The sequence below is a fragment of the Xiphophorus maculatus genome, chromosome 21 (assembly GCF_002775205.1).
Source record: "Xiphophorus maculatus strain JP 163 A chromosome 21, X_maculatus-5.0-male, whole genome shotgun sequence".
Lineage (NCBI taxonomy): Eukaryota > Metazoa > Chordata > Actinopteri > Cyprinodontiformes > Poeciliidae > Xiphophorus > Xiphophorus maculatus.
The window spans coordinates 16,431,841-16,452,520 of record NC_036463.1 but is presented as its reverse complement, the minus strand read 5'-3'; the positions used below and the strand labels follow the sequence as shown (position 1 = coordinate 16,452,520).

Below are 20,680 nucleotides of genomic sequence, written 5' to 3'. Positions count from 1 at the left end.
CAAATTAATAGTGGGGACGTGCGACTCAGGCACCATGATTTTTAAGTTGGTTTGGCAGTTAGACAAGATTGATCAGTTTGATTGGCCTAGCTGATGCTGTATACAAGTGAAAAATAAGAAAATAACAGAAATAAGCTAGAAAAGTTACGTTTTGGCGGAGCAGCAAGAGTTTGAGGAGAGTTGAGGACTGTGACTGACTGGGAAAAGGAGAAAGCAGGTGTCCTTTGTGAAGGTTTGATGAACGTTTGGGAAATGTCCACTTAATGTTCCCATACAGTCAGCTGTATTTCCAATGCTCATAAAAGGTTTCTTCTTAGCTTTCAGTAACTTCTAGAGGCTAAAGTTTACTGAAAATGTTTGCTAAAGGCTAAAAGTAATCTTTGAAAACTGTTTGTTAGGGTTGGTTGATTTGCTCAAAGAACGTTTCCTGAATGGTCATTTTCCCTTAAAGCGATTGTCAATAACGACTGTCAGGAAACATTCTCTAAATACTAATTATGTTGAAATTCAGTCTAAAGTCCCCTGCAGAATTCCCCATGCAGATTATTCATTCAACATTACAGGAAAGTTTGAAGTATCCTTCAGTGGAAGATCTTCAAACCAAACTGTCAATTTAACATATAGTTGGTGCTCCTAAAATGTCTTTTTTTTTTTCTACCCCCAAAATGAAATAGTAATACTCTTATTTTTTGTTTGTTTTACTTCTTGTCCTCAGGAAAACTTTTCATAACTGACAATATTTGCTGAAGATCAGTGGCCCATGTTCTCAGCTAAAGGAGTACATTTCCACCAAAAATGTTCTAAAAAAACACTTGGGACATTTCTGAGTTTAAAAAGTCAATTTTTGGAGCGTTTTTTTTTTGGTGGAAATTTCCATCCCCATCTACAATGGCGCTAAGATAAAGAGTTATTACAAACAGGTCAGATTATTCTAAGGGAGTAGTTTCCTCCCAGTTGACTCCACCCTTTAGCCAGTCACTGACCAGCAGTCTTCTGACCTTCCATTTTCTCAGCTCAGCGTTAAGAACGCTAGCCAAGAAGGTTCTAAACTATTTTTTGGGGGGGGTTGTCTTCCTCTACATTTAAACAGACACATTCAGGTTCTCATAATAATAAAGTCTGAATTCAGTGCTTGTTTTCTAAACCAGTTTTAATTTACATAAAATCAGAATTAACTGCATCACACTCCTCATTGAACAGATCAGCCAGTGTTGTCAGACATAATTATAGTCAAGCCAAGTTAATTAATGATAAGAACTAGAGTATAAGTGTTAGACTTGTTGAGTGCAACATACAGAGAGAAATTTCAAAAAGTCACCAACAAACTTGCGTTTCGTTAACGTCAAAGTTCAAATTAAACCCCCCAATTTCCTTATCCTTCAATGGTGCACATACGAAGAAAGATAGTCAGTCCGTTCTCACCAGCATAATCTGCAAAACAGATTTACCTGCTTTCAATCATCCTGCCTGCGATATGGCTTTCCCACAAGACAGATTCAACAAAACACCATACTTTTCCTGTCTCAAACTTGCAAAGTCGTCAGTATTTAACACTATTTTAAGAAATATAAAATTCACTGCGTTCATGGCAGATACCTTTACAGTGGTTTTTTATGAATCTATAAGCTTTGTGCAAAAACCAGAAACAGGAAGGAAAAAAGAAGGCTGGACCAAATGTTTGCAACAAAGAAAATAAGGAAGGACGTAATGAAGGATGAGAGGTAGAAAAAGATTAAGTGAAGGAAAGAAGAAATGAGAGGAGTGTACAAGGAAGAAAGGAAGAAAAATGTAGGAAAAGAGAAAGCAGATGAGGATAAAGGAAAGGAGGAAACAGGAAAATAAGAGCACATTTAGGCAACGGAAAAGCTAGTTACATCTGAAAATATATTTTTTACATCTCCTTATTTCCTTTTTCGATACTTTTCCAGACCAGGGAAATAATAAAATCAAATTCCAGACTTTTCCAGACTGGGTAGGAGACCTACAGAGTGCAACAGGGAATGAATGAGGGGTTAATTTGGAGCTCAGGGGCCCTCTTCAGCTCCCCAACATGGAGCATGCTCATTGGGCCCTTTTTTCCAAAAAGACACATTTTCTGTCTCCTCTCGTTCCACTAAAGACCAATGTTTATATGCCTATAAACATGATCAACTCCTCTACTGCGGTTTGTTTGTGTCAATCTAGCATCAGCTGACAGCCGACACAACTGATCTAGAGGCATCAAGTCGGAGGAAACGCAGAGAAAACGAGCCCTTCTGTGATTTCAAACATGCAGACAGGAATGTTTCATGGTTGACATCCGGGATGAATGGAAGGCTTACATGGATCCAATTCAGCTTCATAATTAAGATTCAAAGTGTCAGGATAACTTACTGATTAAACTTAACGACGACATAAATAGTTTAAATATTTCTAGCTCCAGGCCAGATTTTTCCACCGTCTTTACTGAGACGTTTCTGATCAGAATATGTGATTTATGTCCACAGGCCTGTCCCCCTAAACTCGAAGACTTTGGTCCGATTAAGTCGTTAATATTACAAAGCAGAATATTCAAAGTTCTCTTCTTCGCCCCGCTGTATAGCATACTGGATTGCTCCAGCCACCGAGTCTGGCATTAAAACAAAACTCAGATGCCCCAAAGAAACTAAAACCTAGTAGTATTTACAATGCTTTTTTTTTCCTGTTACAGCTGCTGTTCCCCATCAGGCTCCACGGCCCCAGATTTGAGAGTTGATCCGCAAGTAACATATATATATATATATATATATATATATATATATATATATATATATATATATATATATATATATATATATATATATATATATATAGGATGCAGGCTCTACCACAGACACACAGACGCAGAAGTGTAGCTGAATGCTGGTGTGTCTCATGACAGAAAATGAAGAGCGTCCTGAATGTGCGTGGATGTTGTTAATGTTCAGAAGTAAATCTAAGTGTTTGGGAAAAAAACCGAGAGATGTGAAGTCTGAGGCAGCTCAAGCAGTCTGTCTGCGTCTGGAATGACAAAGAGTGTGATATGTTAGGAAGCATAAAGTCCGTTACAGCCCTTTTCATCTCCATTCGTCCTCCTGTTTGTCTCCATATTGCTACGTCTCTCTCTAGTCCTGTGAACAAACACGAAAGACGGGGATCTGTTTGCGTGGCGCCGCTGCGGCGGCCTTCTTTTAGGTCTCTGGGTTTGGGGTGGCCAGCAGCGGCACGTTGTCCCTCCTCCTCCGGCCCAGTGGGGGGCGCCTGTACTGCTCCCCGTCGCCCAGCGTCTGAGGCAGCGGCTTCCTCTTGCTCTCGGGCAGCAGCAGGATGGAGAGCACGGCCAGGAGCGCCAGGGACGAGTAGATGACGTGGTGCAGGAAGTAGCCGTAGTGGTTCCGCAGGTCCATGATCGGGGAGCTGAGGCGGCCCACGCAGCCCAGGGCGAGCACCACGCCCACACCGGTGCCCCTAGAAACACACCGACACACACACTCATCCTCAACACCTTCGTTTTGGATCCAATAACACATTTGAATTACTTTTTTTTGTTGTTTTTTTTTGACAGATTGAAGGTCTGGCTCTATATAACTTTAACAAGAAATGGTAAAGAAGTAATTCATGTTTTTAAATATGGCTGAGATGATAAATGTAGGTTTTAGCTATTTTTATTGTCGTTTCAAGAAATAATAGCATTGAATTTTCACAATAACACTAAACCGACTAGTGATATTTTCTTACCCATTTTTCTTGCCATTGTTTCACAGGTTTCCACAATTATCAACATGTAAAAACTCAAAAATAGCAAAAAGGAGTTTCTTAAAAGTGGAAATTTGTCAAAAATTATAAGTTGTTTTTCTTCAATTTGTCATGTGACATTATTGACTAAATGAGGTTTAGCTGCAGACACCTGGGTTGATGGGATGACACAGTAGGGGTTCAATAAATTTAGGATTTCCTGTAATCCACACGGGTTTGTATATCTTGCTTCTATTTGCTAAATACCAGAAAACCTAGCGAGAACACTTTTTTTAGAGATTTTTGGAAACTTTTGTCCTTGTATTCTAAAAATATTTGAATTAGTTAAATTGCCCTGCATTACAGAACCGTGTAGTTTGAACATCAAGCACTTTCAAGGACTTTAAACAGAAATCCAGCACTTTCTAAACCTTGAAAACACCTCATTGAAATTCAAGCACTTTTATGCTGGTCCCCACAGACACGACATATCCTTTGCTCCCTCGTGATTTGCTGCATTTCTAATGTTCCAAGCTTTGAAAGTAGTGCTCTGTCAGTGTGTTTGTTACCTGATGATGGTGGGCATGATCTCTGCGGTGAAGAGGATGCAGAGCGATGCAGTGGCTTGGGAGGAGAAAAGACCCAGCACTGAGAAAACCGTGATGGCCGTCTCACTGAGATCTGTCAGGAAAGAGAAGAGAAAGTTGACAACATGAAGGCGACGAGTCTCTTGCGATTGAATCGACTCAGTCAGCTCGACTCCCTTCAGCTTATAAAGGAACAAAGACCCACCCAGCAGTCTAAACAGCACTTTGATAGCTGTTGATGAGTGATAAAAGCACAGTTTCTGACACAGCTTTGACTTTGCTCTCACTGCAGTGTCCTACATAAACCAGGAGTTGTGTTATTTATCAGCCACTAGGGGGAGACAGAGATTCTGAAATGTGTGTTTCCACAATGCAACGGAAAAACAAAGTGTATAGGTCGGACTTTTCCACGAACCAATCAGACGGGTGTGCCGTTTATCGTTTTCATAATGGATGAAGTTCAGTTTGATCTTGCAGATGAATATGGGCTAAAATTAAATCTCCTTCATTAAAGGTAGGACTTTAATCCCAACATAAGCCTCATTTAATCATTTCCTAGCAGCAGGAGATGAAGAGATCCTGTTTCCACCTTGTTGGACTATTAATAGTCTCTGCTGTTTGAGTGTAGGTTTATGCAAAATACTAATAATTTAAAAAAAAAAAAAACAAGACAAAGCCCCCTGCTGCCCGCTAAAAGTCAGCTTACACTCCATGAGTCCCAGGAGGATCAAGGAGGCCAGGCCCGTCGTCGTCATGAACAGGAGCAGGATGCCACGGCGACCGCACCTGTCCACTGTCGCCCAGAGCAGCACCCAGGCCCCGCCCCCAGCGCTCACGGACAGCAGGTACGTCCAGTAGAAGCTGGGGGCGGTGCCTCTGACGTCACCACGGAAAGAGCTGTAGCAGTGACTAATGCCATGAGAGATGAATCTGAGGAGAGAGGACGGGGGGGGAAGAGTTTAGAGTCCATCACAAGGCTGCAGGGATGAAATACGAGACTGCAGCATGCCTGTAAACAAAGCGCTGCACTGACACAAAACACTGTCCCGGCGCTAAATTAGTGCGGGCTGACTTACGAGGTGAAGCCGAGGACGCAGATGTTCTTCCAGATGTTCTTGCTGTGGAAAAGCTCGGGGAAGGACAGGTGGGGGCGGGAGGAGGGCGCCGGCTCCGAGTCCAACTCTGCGGAACAACGGGACCAAAACCATCAAAGTCCAACCGTACAGCCCCTGCCTTCCTAGAATACACGCCAAAGCTACAACAAGGAGTCGGACATATTGTTTTAAACCGCTTCAGAAAGGGGAAAATGTTTTTTTTAGGCTGTCAGTTTTCTGTTAAAGTACACCCAGCTTGTACCACTGAGTCACTGATTTAGTAAGAAAAACTCCTGGATGAGAATTTGCTGACTAGGGCTGAAACAATTCCTCGAGTGATTGGAGTAACTTGATTATTAAAATTCCTTGTGGAAAATGTATCTGCCTCGAAGCGATGAAGGTGTATTTCACCTTCTATTCAGCGGATAGATTGAACACTGCCGGCAGCTGCGCATTAGATGTTTAACGTAAGTGTAGCTTTACGGACGAACCGGAAAATGTATTTCATATCATCCCGGTCTCAACAAATAGCTGATGTATGTTTCTGTGTGTGACAAACAAAAGGTGTCAAATCCCGTCGCTAACATGAACACAAAAGCTATAAATGTCTGGGCAAGGAGAGAGTTCATCTATTAAATTGATTGGCGATGAACTCATAAACCAAAAGCTGGAGTTTAGACATTTTTATAAGCGTATTTGTGAGCCTGCCTCTTTATTATTAAATTGAATATAAATATATATAGATTTTTGTATAATATTTCTTCAGGTTAACTAAGAGAATGAGCTATTATTGTTACATGTTAATTTTCTAAACTACAGAAAAGTTATTGTTAGGGAAGCTCAAATGTGAAAAACTGGACTCATGTTGATATGCGATAGTAATACTGCCGTTATGTTTTTTTTTTACCCGATTACTCGATTAATCGTACGAATAATCGATAGATTACTCGATTACTAAAATATTCGTTTACAACAGCCCTACAGAGGACTGTTAATAGTAACACATTTATTTGTATAGCCTTTTACAATAACCACTAGTTTAATCAAAGTTCTTTTACAATGGGTGTAATAAGATAAAACAGGGGGAAAAAAATAAGAAATAGAATACAGTAAAAAGATAATAAAAACGTCACACTACTGAGTATTAAAAGCAGTTGATTTCAGTGGAAAGGAAAACGCCTTTTTAACAGGAAGAACCTTAAGCAGAACTCGGCTCAGCATGAGCGGGCTTATTCTGCTCTTAGAAATGTCACTGATAGAAAAATGTCTTATGTTGAAAGTGTCTGTGATTTTGAGTGCTGTGCATGTTTCCACTAACCAAGTTATTGAGTCATCATTTTTAGATCAAATCAAGGTTCCTACACATTTCATACATTAAAATGTCCCACTCCTCTCAAATACAAAGAGTTCTCAGATATATTTAGACAATTTTTCATGTTTGTATACAAAGATTTGTTGTGAATTAATGGCAGAGATTTCTTTAGCACAGTTACTGTGGCATAGTTGTACGACTAATGTTTCTTCAACACATATTTATTCAACAAGGATCCCATTAGAAAAAATAAAACTACCTACATTTCGATCTTTTGTATGTTTTTTTTTTTTTTGCCACTTCTTACGTCACACGCTAGACAAAACATGAACCTGTCTCCATCTTTGTTTTAGGAAACACACAGGGCTAAACTAATTTCCTCATGCCGCACAAATCAGAAAACAGTTTCACTTGTTTGAGATACCAAAACATAACTCCCATACGTAATTACTGACAATATGGTTTATTCCCATCTACTAAGACAATGAAGCAGTGAGGTTTGTGGAGGATAAGAATGTTAAAGTCAGAGCTAAGCTGACAAAACAGAAGCAATAATGGAAACATCTGCTTCTATCCTGTAAACATGTTTATATGTAAATAAAGCCTGACTTAAATTGTCTTCTACAGCCGCCACATGTCATTATGGCACATTATTGTTGCATTTTAAAGCAGGAAGCAAATGCATTTAGCAAATCCTTGATTATAACTTGGCATTCACTGCATATTTACATAAAAAATATCTAAAACATTATTTAACTGGTTCTGTTTTAAACATGAAATTAACAATTATACCTGCAGCAGTGAGTGTGACACTGATTGTTAAAGTTTTGACAATGTTATCTATAACATGTATTAATGTGATTACGTGGCAAAGCCTCAAACAAATATATAAAATAAACCTCAGTTGTATTAGGCATATTTTTGGCAGTCTGGTTTTTGTGGAATGAGAGGTATAAAACGGTGATATTAGTCAGGCATTCTGCTTGGACAGCCTGCAGCTCAACAGTCCACACAGCTGAATTTCTCTTTTTGCATAAATGGGGGAATAAGGAAGCAGCTGTAAGGAAGCAGAAACAGTTTGCAGAGAAGCAACACAGCTGATCTCTGATCAAAACTCGTGACGTTTTCTCTGGCATCTCACTAAAACAACTTTAAACCAGACAGACTTTCATTTTGAAATCCTAATTTAAAAATGCCACACTTAATGGTAATGTAAATATTTTGGATGCAGACGTTGCACAAACCCCATATTTAAACACTTCAATGTTTTGAATCTTAATGAATTGATAGAGTACAATGTATTAAAATGTAAGCTAAAGGCGCTTTTTTTTCTCCAAACGAAACTATATTTGTAAAAAGCGAAAGAAAATACGTATGAGTTTAGAACGGTGATGATGGAAATATGAATTTTAACTAAAGGTTTTCAGTTTGTGGAACAATGTTGATAGTGAGATCTGAGAATTATTATGATGAAGCAATATGCCATTAAATAAGCTGATATTTTGTTGTGTATTTTTGGTGCATTTCAAATGTCTCTGACAGTCTTCTGAGTTCAATAGCTAATCTTCTCTTTGTGTGAATAGGGAGCAGATATTAGATGCTTCTTCCTTCTCTTTTTCATTCCCGATTCCTTTTAGTTGTTCATATTTATTAAGTGAATGAAATAAAATGAAAAGTGAAATAGTGCAGGCTCCGCAAACTGAACACGGGCTCACATCACTAGACTTTGTAAACACACCTGTGAAGCTCTCGTCGTCCCTCAAGTCCCTGTTGGAGTTCCTCCTCTCGCTGAACGCGTTCATGTCCGCGGATCGCTCCGACAGGAGGAGCCAGCGAGGGGACTCTGGAAACACACCGGGAACACTGCAGGAGGGGGAAACCCAACACATAATCACCCTTCAGCCTCAAAGGGAATTATTTGAAAGGCCGGGAGCTTTTGCGGCACCGATTTATTCCACGAGCCAAAGAAATAAACAAGTCAGCAAGTGGTGCAAAACTTTAATCCTTTCTTATTAAATTTTGCGGATTATTGCCGCAAATCTGCTGATAATCTCGTTTAATTTGGCTAGAAGGAGCGGCGAGGGCTTGCTGGAGTCTTATGGAAACCTGGCCCATTGAATAAAGTGGTCCTAATGTGTCTTGACGCGAGCAAGGAGTAGATCGATACAATCTGACAAAGCTGTCTGCAAGCCAGCTGGCCGTAGGACACGGGTCCTTTTAATACAGACTCAATGATTTATCAATTGGGGTGAGCGGTCGTACCCGTAGCTGAGGAAGAGTGTCAAAGGGGCCACCCCGGCTCCCAGCAGGCCCCTCCAGGACTGGCAGCCGAGGGCCACGGCCAGCAGCAGCAGCTCCCCTGCCACGGACATGAACCCAGCCAGCATGGTCGCCACAAGCCTGAGCGACGGCTCGCACAGCTCCAGACCTGCCGTGCAAGAAAACATCACTGCTTCTGATCTCCGCTGCTCTGAGGTGCTTATTTTCCCACGGTTCACCCGCACTCGCAAGAGCTTTTTGACTTACAAACGTGTCCCACTCTTTGTGCGTGTTAAACCAGCTGAGTAATTGCACGCTGATATTTACAAATTCGGTCTTTTGACGCTAGCTCCGAGTGCCAGTTAAAAGCTGATTATGGAGATTTAAGTAGGCGAGTCTGAGCTGAGACACCAGTCTGAGCCGGATGAAAACATTTACTGCTACAAACAGGCAAACGTCAGGGTGTCCTTATGTGTTTGTTTGTTTGTTTGTATGTATGAGTAATGTGTAAAAAAAAAACAACTTTAAATTAATAATAATAATAATAATAAAGGTATTGACACCCATTGAACTGTTTCCCTTTTTGTCACTTTGTAACTACAAACGTTAAGGAGATTTGATGTGGTGCATTAGTACAAAGCAGCACAAAGCTGTGGAATGTAAGGGAAGGATTCATTGCTTTCACTGATTTTTTCTGGAAAAAATCTGAGAAGTGCGGCATGCTTTTAATTCTTTTGTAGAGTCTCCCTTTTGTGAATCAAGTCATTGAAGGTTTGTCTCTATCAGCTGTACACATCAGTTAAAGTTGATCGGACGAGTTTATTCCCATCTATTTAAAAGTCATGCCACATATTCTAATTGTATTAAGGTCTGGACTTTGACTGGGCCATTCTAATACATGCTTTAATGTAAACCAAGTGATGGTAGCTTTGGCTGAACCTCAGTCTCATGTCTTTTTACAGGATTGTCCTGCATTTAGCTCCAAGCATTTCCTCATCGGCTTCAACCAGCTTCTCTATCCTTGCTGAAGAAGCATTCCCACAGCATGATACTCCCACCACCATCTTACACAGTGAGAGTGGTGTGTTCAGGATGATGGAGTTTTAAGTTTTCCAAGTAGGTCAAAAAAAAATATTTTGGTTTCAAGTGAGAGTAACAATCTTCTTTTATATTTGCTTACTCGCTTGGGAAAAAACCCTAAATAGGATGTCTTATGGCTTTCTTTCTGCATTGTTGTTTTTTCTTGTTGCCATGTCGACAAATTCTCCCACCTAAGCTCTGGGTATCTGCAGCTCCTCTAGAGTTACCTTGCCAGCTTAGGTGGACTGCTGTAGCTTGTTAGGTTTTCAGTTATGCCATTTGATTTTATGATACGAGTAAAAAGGGCCAAATACAAATGCATGCCACACGCTTCAGATTTTTTTTTTAGGAAAAGATTAGGAAAACCCATGTATAGATGTCCTTCCAATCCATAACTATACACTACATGCCCCATTATGTTGGTCTATGATCTAAAATCAACAAAAAAATTCAGGCTTGAGGTTGGAGTGTAACAAAATATGGAGTAGTTTTAAAAAGTATTATATCAAGAGTAAATTAAACTTTAAGCATCCATCTCATCAGCCATGGACTAAGATCCCTTTTAATTATGCTCTAGTTAGCAATTATTTACATGTCACAAGTCTCCATAGCTTATTAAGCCTCATCAATTTGTGACGTTTTCAGAGTTTTCACAACCAGTCCTGAAAGCAGTTCCTGTTTTACAGAGAAAAGCCTCCTGCTGCTGTCAACAAATCAAAAGAAATAATAATAGAGAGACCCACTGGATTATTTGCTTTGTAGAAATGTCTGTCTGGCATATTTCTTGGATCATACGTATATAACTGGGTATACTTACGGGCGATGTACAGAGTTAGGTAGACCCCTGCGCTGGCAGCAGCCAGGCAGAAGCGCATGACGATGAAGATGGAAGGGTACGGAGAGACACACACCAGCACCCCAAACACCACCGACAGAGTCAGAGAGATCAGCAGGGTCTTGGACCTGCCCAGCCTGCAGAACCACGGAGACACAAAGTTGCAGCTGAGACACATAACTACCAACATAGTTAAACCTTTAATGTTGGAAAAAAAAAAAAAACAGCTAGTATTTGTGCACCGAGTTGATTTAAGTGAAAATCGTTTATCCTCAAGACAAATTTCAATTATACCTTCTTGAAAACTAAGGAGAACTAGTCAACCCTGACTATAAATCATTGTGATAATTTGCTGATGTTTGGCTGATTTGCGGTTTGGCAGTGTCTCGTTCCTGTTGTAGGCTCTGCTTCGGGAGCCCTGAGGAGGCAGCATTAAATTACTGGCATTAACAAACGCATGCAATGCAGCTAGCCAAGAAATGAATGAGGGCTATTAGCTGATTGAAATGACATCATCGCTCTCCCAGCTTGGCCCTTCCAGTTACACAGCAGATGCAGACCAGTTCGGTTAGCTGAAGGTTGCAGTGCATTGTGGGGGTGTGGATGGAGCTTTAAAAAAAAAAGTCAGCCACAGCTGATGACCTATTAGGGCTAATTACTTCGTCGCACATCGGTGAGGTCTACTTTAGTAAACATCACATTCCAGTTTCTTACAGTAATTAAAATAAAGAAGAAAGAACTTGAAGTCCATGATTTGTGCTGTTTTAATCACAAGCTCTAATGCAAATTATTTCAGTTTCTGTGATACATGACGGGATAATTGCAAGCAGAGGGAAAAATGATGCAAGGTTTGTTTTTAAATATTCCAACCAGCTTCGCGTCAAATCCGACCAGCATCCATACAGCATGATTTTGTCACCACCAAGTTTTATAAAAGGTTTGGTAAACTAAACAACCAAAAGTATTCCCTCGCCTTCCTTCACTTATGCATGAACTTGAGTGATGCAAGAAACAAAGGAAGAATATGAGAGAGAGAAAGAAAGTAAAAGAATGAATGAAATAAAAAGAATTAAAAAACAAAAATAAAACTAAGAAACAAAGGTCCAACTGTCTTTAAAGAACTACACTACACATCAGAATAAATGGATGTGAGAGAACGTTGTTAAGTTTACCTGTCAGCTGTGTAGCCCAGGCTGAGGCATCCAGTCAGAACGCCCAGGATGAAGCACACCTCCTCCACCGGAACCAGCCAGTACTGGCCACACACCAGATCCCACTGGACAGATGGAGAGAGGTCTGTCAGAGATGATCTGCTTGAGTCAGGACCAGTATTTATGATTCTTAGAAAGGTCAGAGTCAATAAGCACCAAGAGTATCAAAAGATGGACACACCATATGAACAGAAAGCTCTAGTTAATGATTAAGAAGTAAAACATCAGTGAAACCAAACTTAATACAGGTCTGGAGTTCAAGAAGTCTAGAAGGATACAAAAGAAGGATTAACTCCTATTGGGCAAATACAGGAAGCTCTGATTCTTTTATGTAATGTAAAAGTAAATAACTGTGCTGAAAGTGCAGTGTGGTCACATACAAGCAAAGATAGAAAGTCCAAGCACATTTGTTTAAAACACCAGATTTCCGCTCTCGGTTCAGAGTTTCATCTCCCCAAATTGATCCACTGATTTGCATTTACAGCTGAGCTCTGCTGGAGGATGTGGGGGGGAATGACACGGTTCTAATGATCCGGTCTGTAGGGAGTTCAAGGACAGGGCTAAACATTAAGAGGCCTCACATGACTGGAAACCGTGCAGCGGAACAGAAAAAGGCCCGTCAGCCGTTGTGATCTCGTTGCCGAGTAACGAGATCACAACGGCGCAAGCTGGCTGGACAAAGGGCGGTGGGACGTCGCATGTCTCTCATGTGCCTGGAACGCTTTGCACGACAGGAGCGGAGCGGGAATGAGTACAAACGAGTTCAGAGACTCACCGGACTGGTTTGGTGGGAGCAGAAAGAAACCTGCAGTCAGGCATAAAGCTGCCACCTCTGAGCAAGATGAGAGCCTGTCCGGCTCAGTTTGGACGACTCCCAAACAAAGAATCTCCGGGTCGGCTCTAGTTTACATTTCTTTCTCTTCATATTTATGTAATTTCATCTCAGCGTGAACTCATTTGTTCTGTGAAGGCCTCAGTTTGTTAAAGAGAACCAACATCACCATGAAGACCATGATGTTGTCACAATAAATGCCACCAAGATTTACTATAATTACATTTTTCTCTCAGGTTTGGCACACCAAGTTAAAATAAACTCAAAGGTTGTTGAAAAATGTTCAGACAGGACAGAGTTATGCGGAAGTGCAGTTATTTTCTCACACATCATATGTCAGCACAAGGTCGAAAGTGTGATGACCAGAGTGAGTGGGAATTAGAGTAAAGCTAAATGAATCTAAGTAAGCCTTAAAAACTACATTTGGGATATCAACATGAATAATAAAATCCCCCACTATAATGTATTTAGTACTAAATCAGAATTGTTTAGTTTATTATCTGAAAACATGGCGGTCCACCTAAACCGATGAGTGGGGAAAGGAAAAAAAAAAATCATCGGAGAAGCTGTCAAACTGCTGATGGTAAATCTGGAGGAGCTACAGACATCCAGAGATCAGGTGGGACAACGTGCTGAGATAAAAAATGATTCTTTTGTAGACTCTGTAAACCAGATGAGTTTCCCAAAGCCACACAGGAGACACAACAATAAGGTGGTCTAGTCAGACGAGACCAATAATAAACAGTGTGTGAGGGAAAAGCATCGCCGTACATCGTTCTGAACACACCACCGTTCCCGCAAAGAAAAACAAGGTGGTGGCAGCATCTGTATTTAGTGATGCTTTCATTCTGATGGGGAACTGGACAAAGTGGATGGGAAGGTTGCAGAGAGCTGAACAAGGAACAATACTGACAGAAAACCTGATGGAGGTTGGGGCAAAAGAAAGAGACGGGGGCAGAGGTTAAGGATGTTATGTGTCAGAATGACCCAGTCAAAGCTCTGAATATAAAAATGAACCAGAAAATTGCAGGTCAGACATTCTTCCACCTAGTTTAACTAGCGTCAACATTTTCCTTTGAAAACCAAATGTCATTTTTTCTTCCTTTTCTAATTGTGCACTACTTTGTTTTGGTCTACAACAAACAAACAAAAAATCCCAATGATATAGTTTGAGGTTAGCAACATGTGCACGAGTTTAAGGGGTAAAAACATTCTGAAAGGCACTGTAGACCCACCTACATCCTCAGAGGGGTTATACTCTGTGGAAACAGGCAATACGGATTGATCTGGAGCTGATCAGGAGCTTGTCCTGTCTTACTTTAAACACACTGCAACCCACCTCAGCACAGTGAAGCTGCACAGGAAGGAGGAAGAGATCTCACACACGCAAACACACAGAGAGAGCGAAGCATCCTGCCTGTAAACCTGAGTGTGAACACTGCTGTTACAACACGGACGCTTTTGCATCCAAATGCCTCCCTTGGCAGCGCTTGAGAATCTTCCGTTTGCTGCAGTGGTGTGGGTGGATCACCAGCACACTGCCCTCATACCGTGGACTGGAGGACTGGGTGGGGTTCTTACAGCAGCATGGTCAGAAATGGAAAAATGGAGTGATCGCCAGAGGGCACGGACCGAGACTGTTGTAAATATGTGGTGTGTGGTGCGGAGGCAGCAGAAATATATGAAGAGTTATTCATAAACAGGGAGCTACCGAGGTCTGCGGACGTATTTGGGAAAGTAGCAGCTGCAATTACAGTTAGTTTCAGGAGAGAGGTCGGCTGAAAGGTTGGAGACACAAAGCCGTGTCCTTGAGGTTTAGGTGCTCGACGCTGGGGAGCAAAATTATTAATCTTGCACATGTAAACAGAAACAGAGGAAAGCTGTTAAAGAAGTTATCTACCCTGCATGCTTTTATTTTATTTAATGCCTCAGTTTCCACCTATATCAGCGCAGCAGCTCTCCCTCTGTGATCAGGATCGTCCTCTGTGATAATGGAAATTCTCATCTTGGGCATTCCAAACATGTTCCTCCAAATTCCTCTTCGCACAATGATCTAAATAAAAGTCTTCTGAATAAGGGTTCGAACCTAAACGTCGTGGAGATAATCATCGACCTCCACAGGTCGCCGTCAGACCCCTCAGACCCAAACGGTTCCACCAGAACTGCCAAAAGGCAGAACCACCTGACTTGAGCAGACTTTCTGTCTTAAAATGTTAAAAGACGGGGCGTGCCGTGGTGGCGTAGTGGTTAGCGCGACCCGTATTTGGAGGCCTTGAGTCCTCGACGCAGCCGTCGTGGGTTCGACTCCTGGACCCGACGACATTTGCCGCATGTCTTCCCCCCTCTCCTTCCCTGTTTCCTGTCAGCCTACTATCATATGAGGGACACTAGAGCCCACAAAAGACCCCCTGGAGGGGTACAAAAAAAAAAGTTAAAAGACAGAACTGCTTTTAAGACTATCCACATTATATTCATGTGCTTTAGTGTTACCAAAGTAACACAGAACAGGACCTAAACTTGCTCAGTTTGTTGTGTTTCATGTTGAAAACACAAAGAACAAAAAAAAAGGCATTCCTCTTCATTCGTAGCACACGTTTTGTTGAAGTATGTGGCTTGAGTTTCTTTTTTATCACTCTAATCTGCTTTAAAGCCAACAGAAAGGCTGCCTTGTTAAGTTGTATGCTGTTATGGGGAAACAATGAAATGAACAAAATTAAATATGGGCTTTCATAAAAGCTCTGAGCTGTGCAAAAGAGCACTTGGCACTTCAACAAGTCTTGAACAAACTGAACAGCCTGATGGTTTTTATCCTATTCAAACAGTGAAATGTTAAATGATCTCCTCTGCTAAGGCAAGCTGTTTTAACATTTACTCGTCAAAGCTGTTTTGCAAACAAAAGCAGCTTTATATACAAGAAACATGTCAGATATATTTATCATAATTTATCCAAGATTCTGAAATATTTTAAGCTTATTTCTCCCAAGCAGCAATAATTCAGGGCATCTTAAAATTAAATATCAACTGGTAGTAACGCAATTCCTGATATCATTAGAGGTGTTTTTTTATTACCTCTAAAGGTTACGTCTTTATTAAACTTTTTTTTTAGCTTATCCAAATGACTGAGACTTTGTGTTTTCTACATATTCTTAGCTAAAGGGAAATGATTTGCATGAAACAGGTGGCTGATTTTAAAGATAGTGACTGCACACACCTTTGTTCCCTTGCTTCTGTGTATGTTTCAGTAAATTAGAATCAACAACATTTATCAATTTAGAAAAATCATTCCACACCATGGAGGAGGTGGGCTGGTGAACCAAAAGGATGTCAGGAATTTTCCTGACTTTTGATAAATGACATAGCCAAACTCAGAGGAAGATTTTCACAATAAATAAATCTTGCGCTAAAAAAAAAAACACAGCAAAACTGCTTTTCACCGTTTAGGAAGAGCCGAAGCTCTGTGCATTTTGTTTTCTTATTGTACTTCAAATGAATGGAAGCCGAAGGTTGTCTGGAATGTTCTGTATGTCGTCCTGTTTAAACAAGACCAGAACCAAACACCGAGAAGCAGCGTTTAGTTCCTATGCTCCTCTAATCAGGAACAAACTTCCAGAAAACTACAAAACAGCCGAAACACTGAGTTCCTTTAAATCAAGGCTAAAAACCCCACCTGTTTAGAGCTACCTTTGATTAGTAATAAGTGAAACTATATGCTCAATGTTGTATATGATTGATGATTTTGATGATGGCATTTGATAGAATGTGATGTTTATTGCTCGTTTCATAAATGGTGACTGTATGATGTTTTTACGATGTAGCACTCTTCGAACTGCCTTGTTGCTGAAATGTGCTACATAAATAAACATGACTTGACCTTAAAACCCGGAAAACACTAATGTTCCCGTGTTGCTGCATGTGAGATTTATCCGGTCGTTCTTGAGGTTAAATAAGTTTGTGAAGCTGAATCAAAGGTTAGTACAACTCTGCAGAAAGTAAAGCTGCAAGCTCAGGACTCTGCAGTAGAGACGGGTGGGGGGGGGGAAAAAGAGGTTTCTCAGCATATAAACTCTAAATCCTAACTAAAAGAAAAGACTTTGACAGGTGAGCAGCTAGGCTGAAGCGTTACCTCGGTGACGATGTTGTTCTTCAGCCCCTCCGTCACGTTGTAGTCCCACCCGGACTCGCAGTCCACCGCGGCCGACTGGCTGCCGTTGGCGTACTGCTTACACTGGGACGGGCCCCCGGTCTCCCCGGGCCGCGCCCCCTTCTCCCAGGGCAGGGAGGCGTTCAGCGCCTCCGGCGAGGGCGACGGGCCCGGCAGGCGGCAGTGGTGCGGCGGCGAGAGCGTGATGAGGGGGTCGGAGGAGAGCAGGAAGGCCAGGAAGAGGTTGGGGAGGATGGAGAGCGCGATCAGCACGCGCTGCTTCTTCCTGCCCAGAGCCAGCACCATCACCTCGCCCGTGGGAGGCAGCGAGGGCGGGGCCGGGATGGAGGAGGAGGACGGGGCCGGGGAGGAGGGAGCCGGGGACGAGGGCAGGGACGGGGGTGGCGCCGGACACGGGGAGGGGGAGATGAGGGGAGGCGAGTCAGGGGAGGTCATCGTTTGTCGTTAAGGTCGGAGGTCCTCAGGCAGAATGGGAGGCGGAGCTCTGGGAGCGAACAAATCACACAGTCATAAGTAACAACAGCAAGAAACTATAAAACTATACAGAAAGATGCAAAGAAAAGTCTGTCTCTGCCACTAAAACCAACAGACGTTTACAGGACAAGCAGCATCTTGAAAAGAACTCAAACTCTTTCACATTTTTATAGTTACAACCACAAACTTTGGTTGGCATTTTACTCGACCCAAGAAGTGGAATTTGCAAATAACTGTTTTTACTCAGGGCTGGACAATGAATCTTAAAAAACCTGTCACGATAGAAGCGCTGACACTTGTCAATATCAACAATTATTGATTAGTTTTTTATTTTAAAAATCTCAAATACTGCCAAGCTTCTGGTGTGTTCTTTCCTATTTTATTCACAGTTTTCACTCCACGATCGTTTACTTCTTAGCGGCTATGAGGCAGGGTGACAAAACCCCAAACTGCGGCTGCGCGAGTCACTGAACTGGTTGTTGCTAGGTAACTACTGAGTGAGTGAGTTGATGCTGCCCAGCTAGCATAGCAGTGGCAGGCTGAGCAGCTAAAGTCTGTACTCTGCCTACATCTCCCAGAATGTTGTGCGGTACTCGATAGGAGTTCGGTCAATATTCTACTTACTGAATATTTTATCAGATGTATTATCTTTCGATATTGATCTATTGCAATATACAGTATATGGTTAGTAATTTATTGACCAGCCCTATTTGGGGTACATTTCTACTTCTGCAAATCATTCAATGTCAAGTTAAAACAATACAACAACAAGTGAAAATGTTCTGAGAGGTCATAAATATTGTTTTCTTAAGTATTATATACAATACTGTACGTGGAAAAGTTTTACTCCCTGTTTGGATCTTTTTCACACCAACTCAGACTTTATTCCTCCTCGTCGAAATATTTTAAACCTGTATTTGCCAACAAAATATATTTTTGTTTTAAATATTTGAAGCACTTCCTACTTTTATATGTTTGTTGTTACAGCCTTAAACGTTCTCTTTCTTTTTTCCTGTTTCTCTTTTCCTACTCGCATTGCGCTGGTCCTTGCAGCGCAATGCTGCTATTGTTGTATCAATATCAACACATGATATTGATACAACAATATCATGTGTTGTTTGTTAAACGGTAATTTTTTTTAAAAAAAGAGAGCAGCCATGTATGTTCCAAATAAAAGTAGATCCTTCATTTCCCATAATGCAACTTATTCCAGATGCTACCAGACCTCACTTCTCCGAGTTTCTGTTTGCACACTAGAAAACATGAGAGAGAATCACATTCAAAACCTCACTGAAAACTCCTCCATTTACTCATGTGAGCAATTTGCCCTTTTGAAGGTAAAAAGTGTTTATTTGTTTGATCTATTTCTTATGATGTTGCTCGTTTTGTTTTCTCTCTAACCTGCACCATTTTTTTTTTTTAACGTCACATCCAACACAAAAGCTCACAGATTAAACAAAACCTGCACAATGCAGGGACTGATCCTGTCAGTTTCGCAAAAAGTGGGTTTAGGGGGCGCTTGTGCTAGAGCGGGCGCCAAACAACGGCATATATATATATAAAAAAAAAAAACATTATTTACAGTGACGTTTTCTGTATTTAGCAGCTGCTTGCGCGTGCCTAAATGGTGCAATCCATAACACAGTCACGCCTTTTATGTTCAGACAGTACAAAGTTCCTGTCCTACCACATTGCCACTGAAAATGCCATTGCAGAATCAAAGCCATGAGATGGCCCCCTCGGCTAACCTTCAGCTAAATACCTAAATAAAGCCTTATTGTGACTTATTATTAGCATGCTGCGTGTTTTCAGAGTACAGGGAGCTCTGATCTGGCATTGGGACAGCCTTTCTGTCCACATGGGGCTCCTTCAGGAGTTGCCGTGTTTTCTTTAGACAGGACCAGGAAGTCTAACAGAAAAGGAATCCCACAGGGTTACATAAGAGCTTTTCTTTTTTTGTTGTTACAGGAGGTTGGAGGGGAAAGGACGTGGAAGGAATGTAACACACGGGGCCAAAGCCGGCTGGCCTCTGAAAACAGAGAGCAGCCGTGATGGAGGGGCCACTGTCGAGACACCTGCCCCGGAAAACTAAACCACAACAAACAGATGTTATTACATCTGCCTGGCGCCTAAGACAAAATGCGCACCTTTCACTTACCGTTGAATCAAAAGGCTGTTGAAGGAGAGCCAGAAAGAGCCCGTTGTTTCTTCCATATACCCATGACATTGCGGGTTGAGACAAGAGTTTCACCGCATTCACCGTTTCTCAGCTGCGCCTCGGTGCCAGCCTGCGTCTTCTAATAACAGAGCAGACATTTCTGTCCCGGAGAAGAAGGGCTTCGGTTTCTGGCGTCCTCCGGATGCTTCAGGCAAGGGCGCTGGACTGATGTCAGTCCGGAGCTCAGCTGAAGCTCCGCCGCTTAGACATGTGATGCTCCCCGCCGCCGGGGTGTGTGGGGGGGGGGGGGGGGGGGGAGAGATGCTCGCTGGACTCCCCGCTCCTTAGTCCAGCAGCCACCGCTCCCTAGTTCAGTGTGGCTGTGTCAGTCCAAGTTTCGGAGCGCCGACATTACGACAGGAGCCAAAACACACCACCCATGAACGTGGGCGGCATCACCGTAAAAAGAAACGCGTCGCCTGGCGGACAAAGAGCGGGTGGGAAACTGCGGAGAAGCTGCCCGTTTAAAGGGAGCAGCTCCACCGGCGGCGAAGCACTTCGAGAAAAATCGGCTAAAACCGTGGAAACGGCGTCTCGTCGTAATACCGCTGCCAAAGATCGTGTGTGGTGAACTGAGGATTCACTTTGTGGGAGGGGAAAAAAAAAAAGGTTCAGTAAGAGGCGACGCTTAAATACATATAGAAATTGATTAATGCTAAATACTCCAAAGAATACATGTGGTAAAATCTAATACCTGTAAAAACCTAAATAATTTGTTGCATTTCTACACTTCAAAAAGTTGTTCTCCAAATCTTCACATATCTATCTGTTGACAAAATATATTAATACTTCATTTATATTTCCCTAAACTAAAGTACCTTGTTTTAAATATACCTTTCACTTATTGGTGTTTTCTCACCTAACAACATCTCTTAGTATTACCC

The 20,680-nt window shown here is 41.8% G+C and overlaps 1 protein-coding gene across 1 annotated transcript; it reads right to left on the bottom strand.

The window, feature by feature from the left end:
* Nucleotides 1-2,819: 2,819 nt before the first annotated feature.
* slc22a17 (solute carrier family 22 member 17) lies at nt 2,820-20,329 on the bottom strand. The gene is made up of 10 exons (XM_005803687.3): nt 19,737-20,329; nt 17,066-17,588; nt 12,072-12,175; nt 10,882-11,036; nt 8,988-9,153; nt 8,464-8,588; nt 5,396-5,501; nt 5,026-5,249; nt 4,302-4,413; nt 2,820-3,465 (listed from the first exon to the last, which is right to left on the bottom strand). The coding sequence occupies exons 2-10, from the start codon at nt 17,537-17,539 to the stop codon at nt 3,189-3,191; spliced, it is 1,743 nt and encodes a 580-aa protein (XP_005803744.2). The 5' UTR covers nt 17,540-17,588; nt 19,737-20,329; the 3' UTR covers nt 2,820-3,188.
* Between the last annotated feature and the right edge of the window lie 351 nt (nt 20,330-20,680).

Excerpts from the sequence above, each read along its gene's own strand:
- slc22a17 (XM_005803687.3), bottom strand. The coding sequence starts at position 17,539 with ATGACCTCCCCTGACTCGCCTCCCCTCATCTCCCCCTCCCCGTGTCCG. Across the intron at positions 12,176-17,065 it reads AGAACAACATCGTCACCGAG|TGGGATCTGGTGTGTGGCCA; the intron begins GTAACGCTTCAG and ends CCATCTGTCCAG. Across the intron at positions 5,250-5,395 it reads TGCGTCCTCGGCTTCACCTC|ATTCATCTCTCATGGCATTA; the intron begins GTAAGTCAGCCC and ends CTCTCTCCTCAG.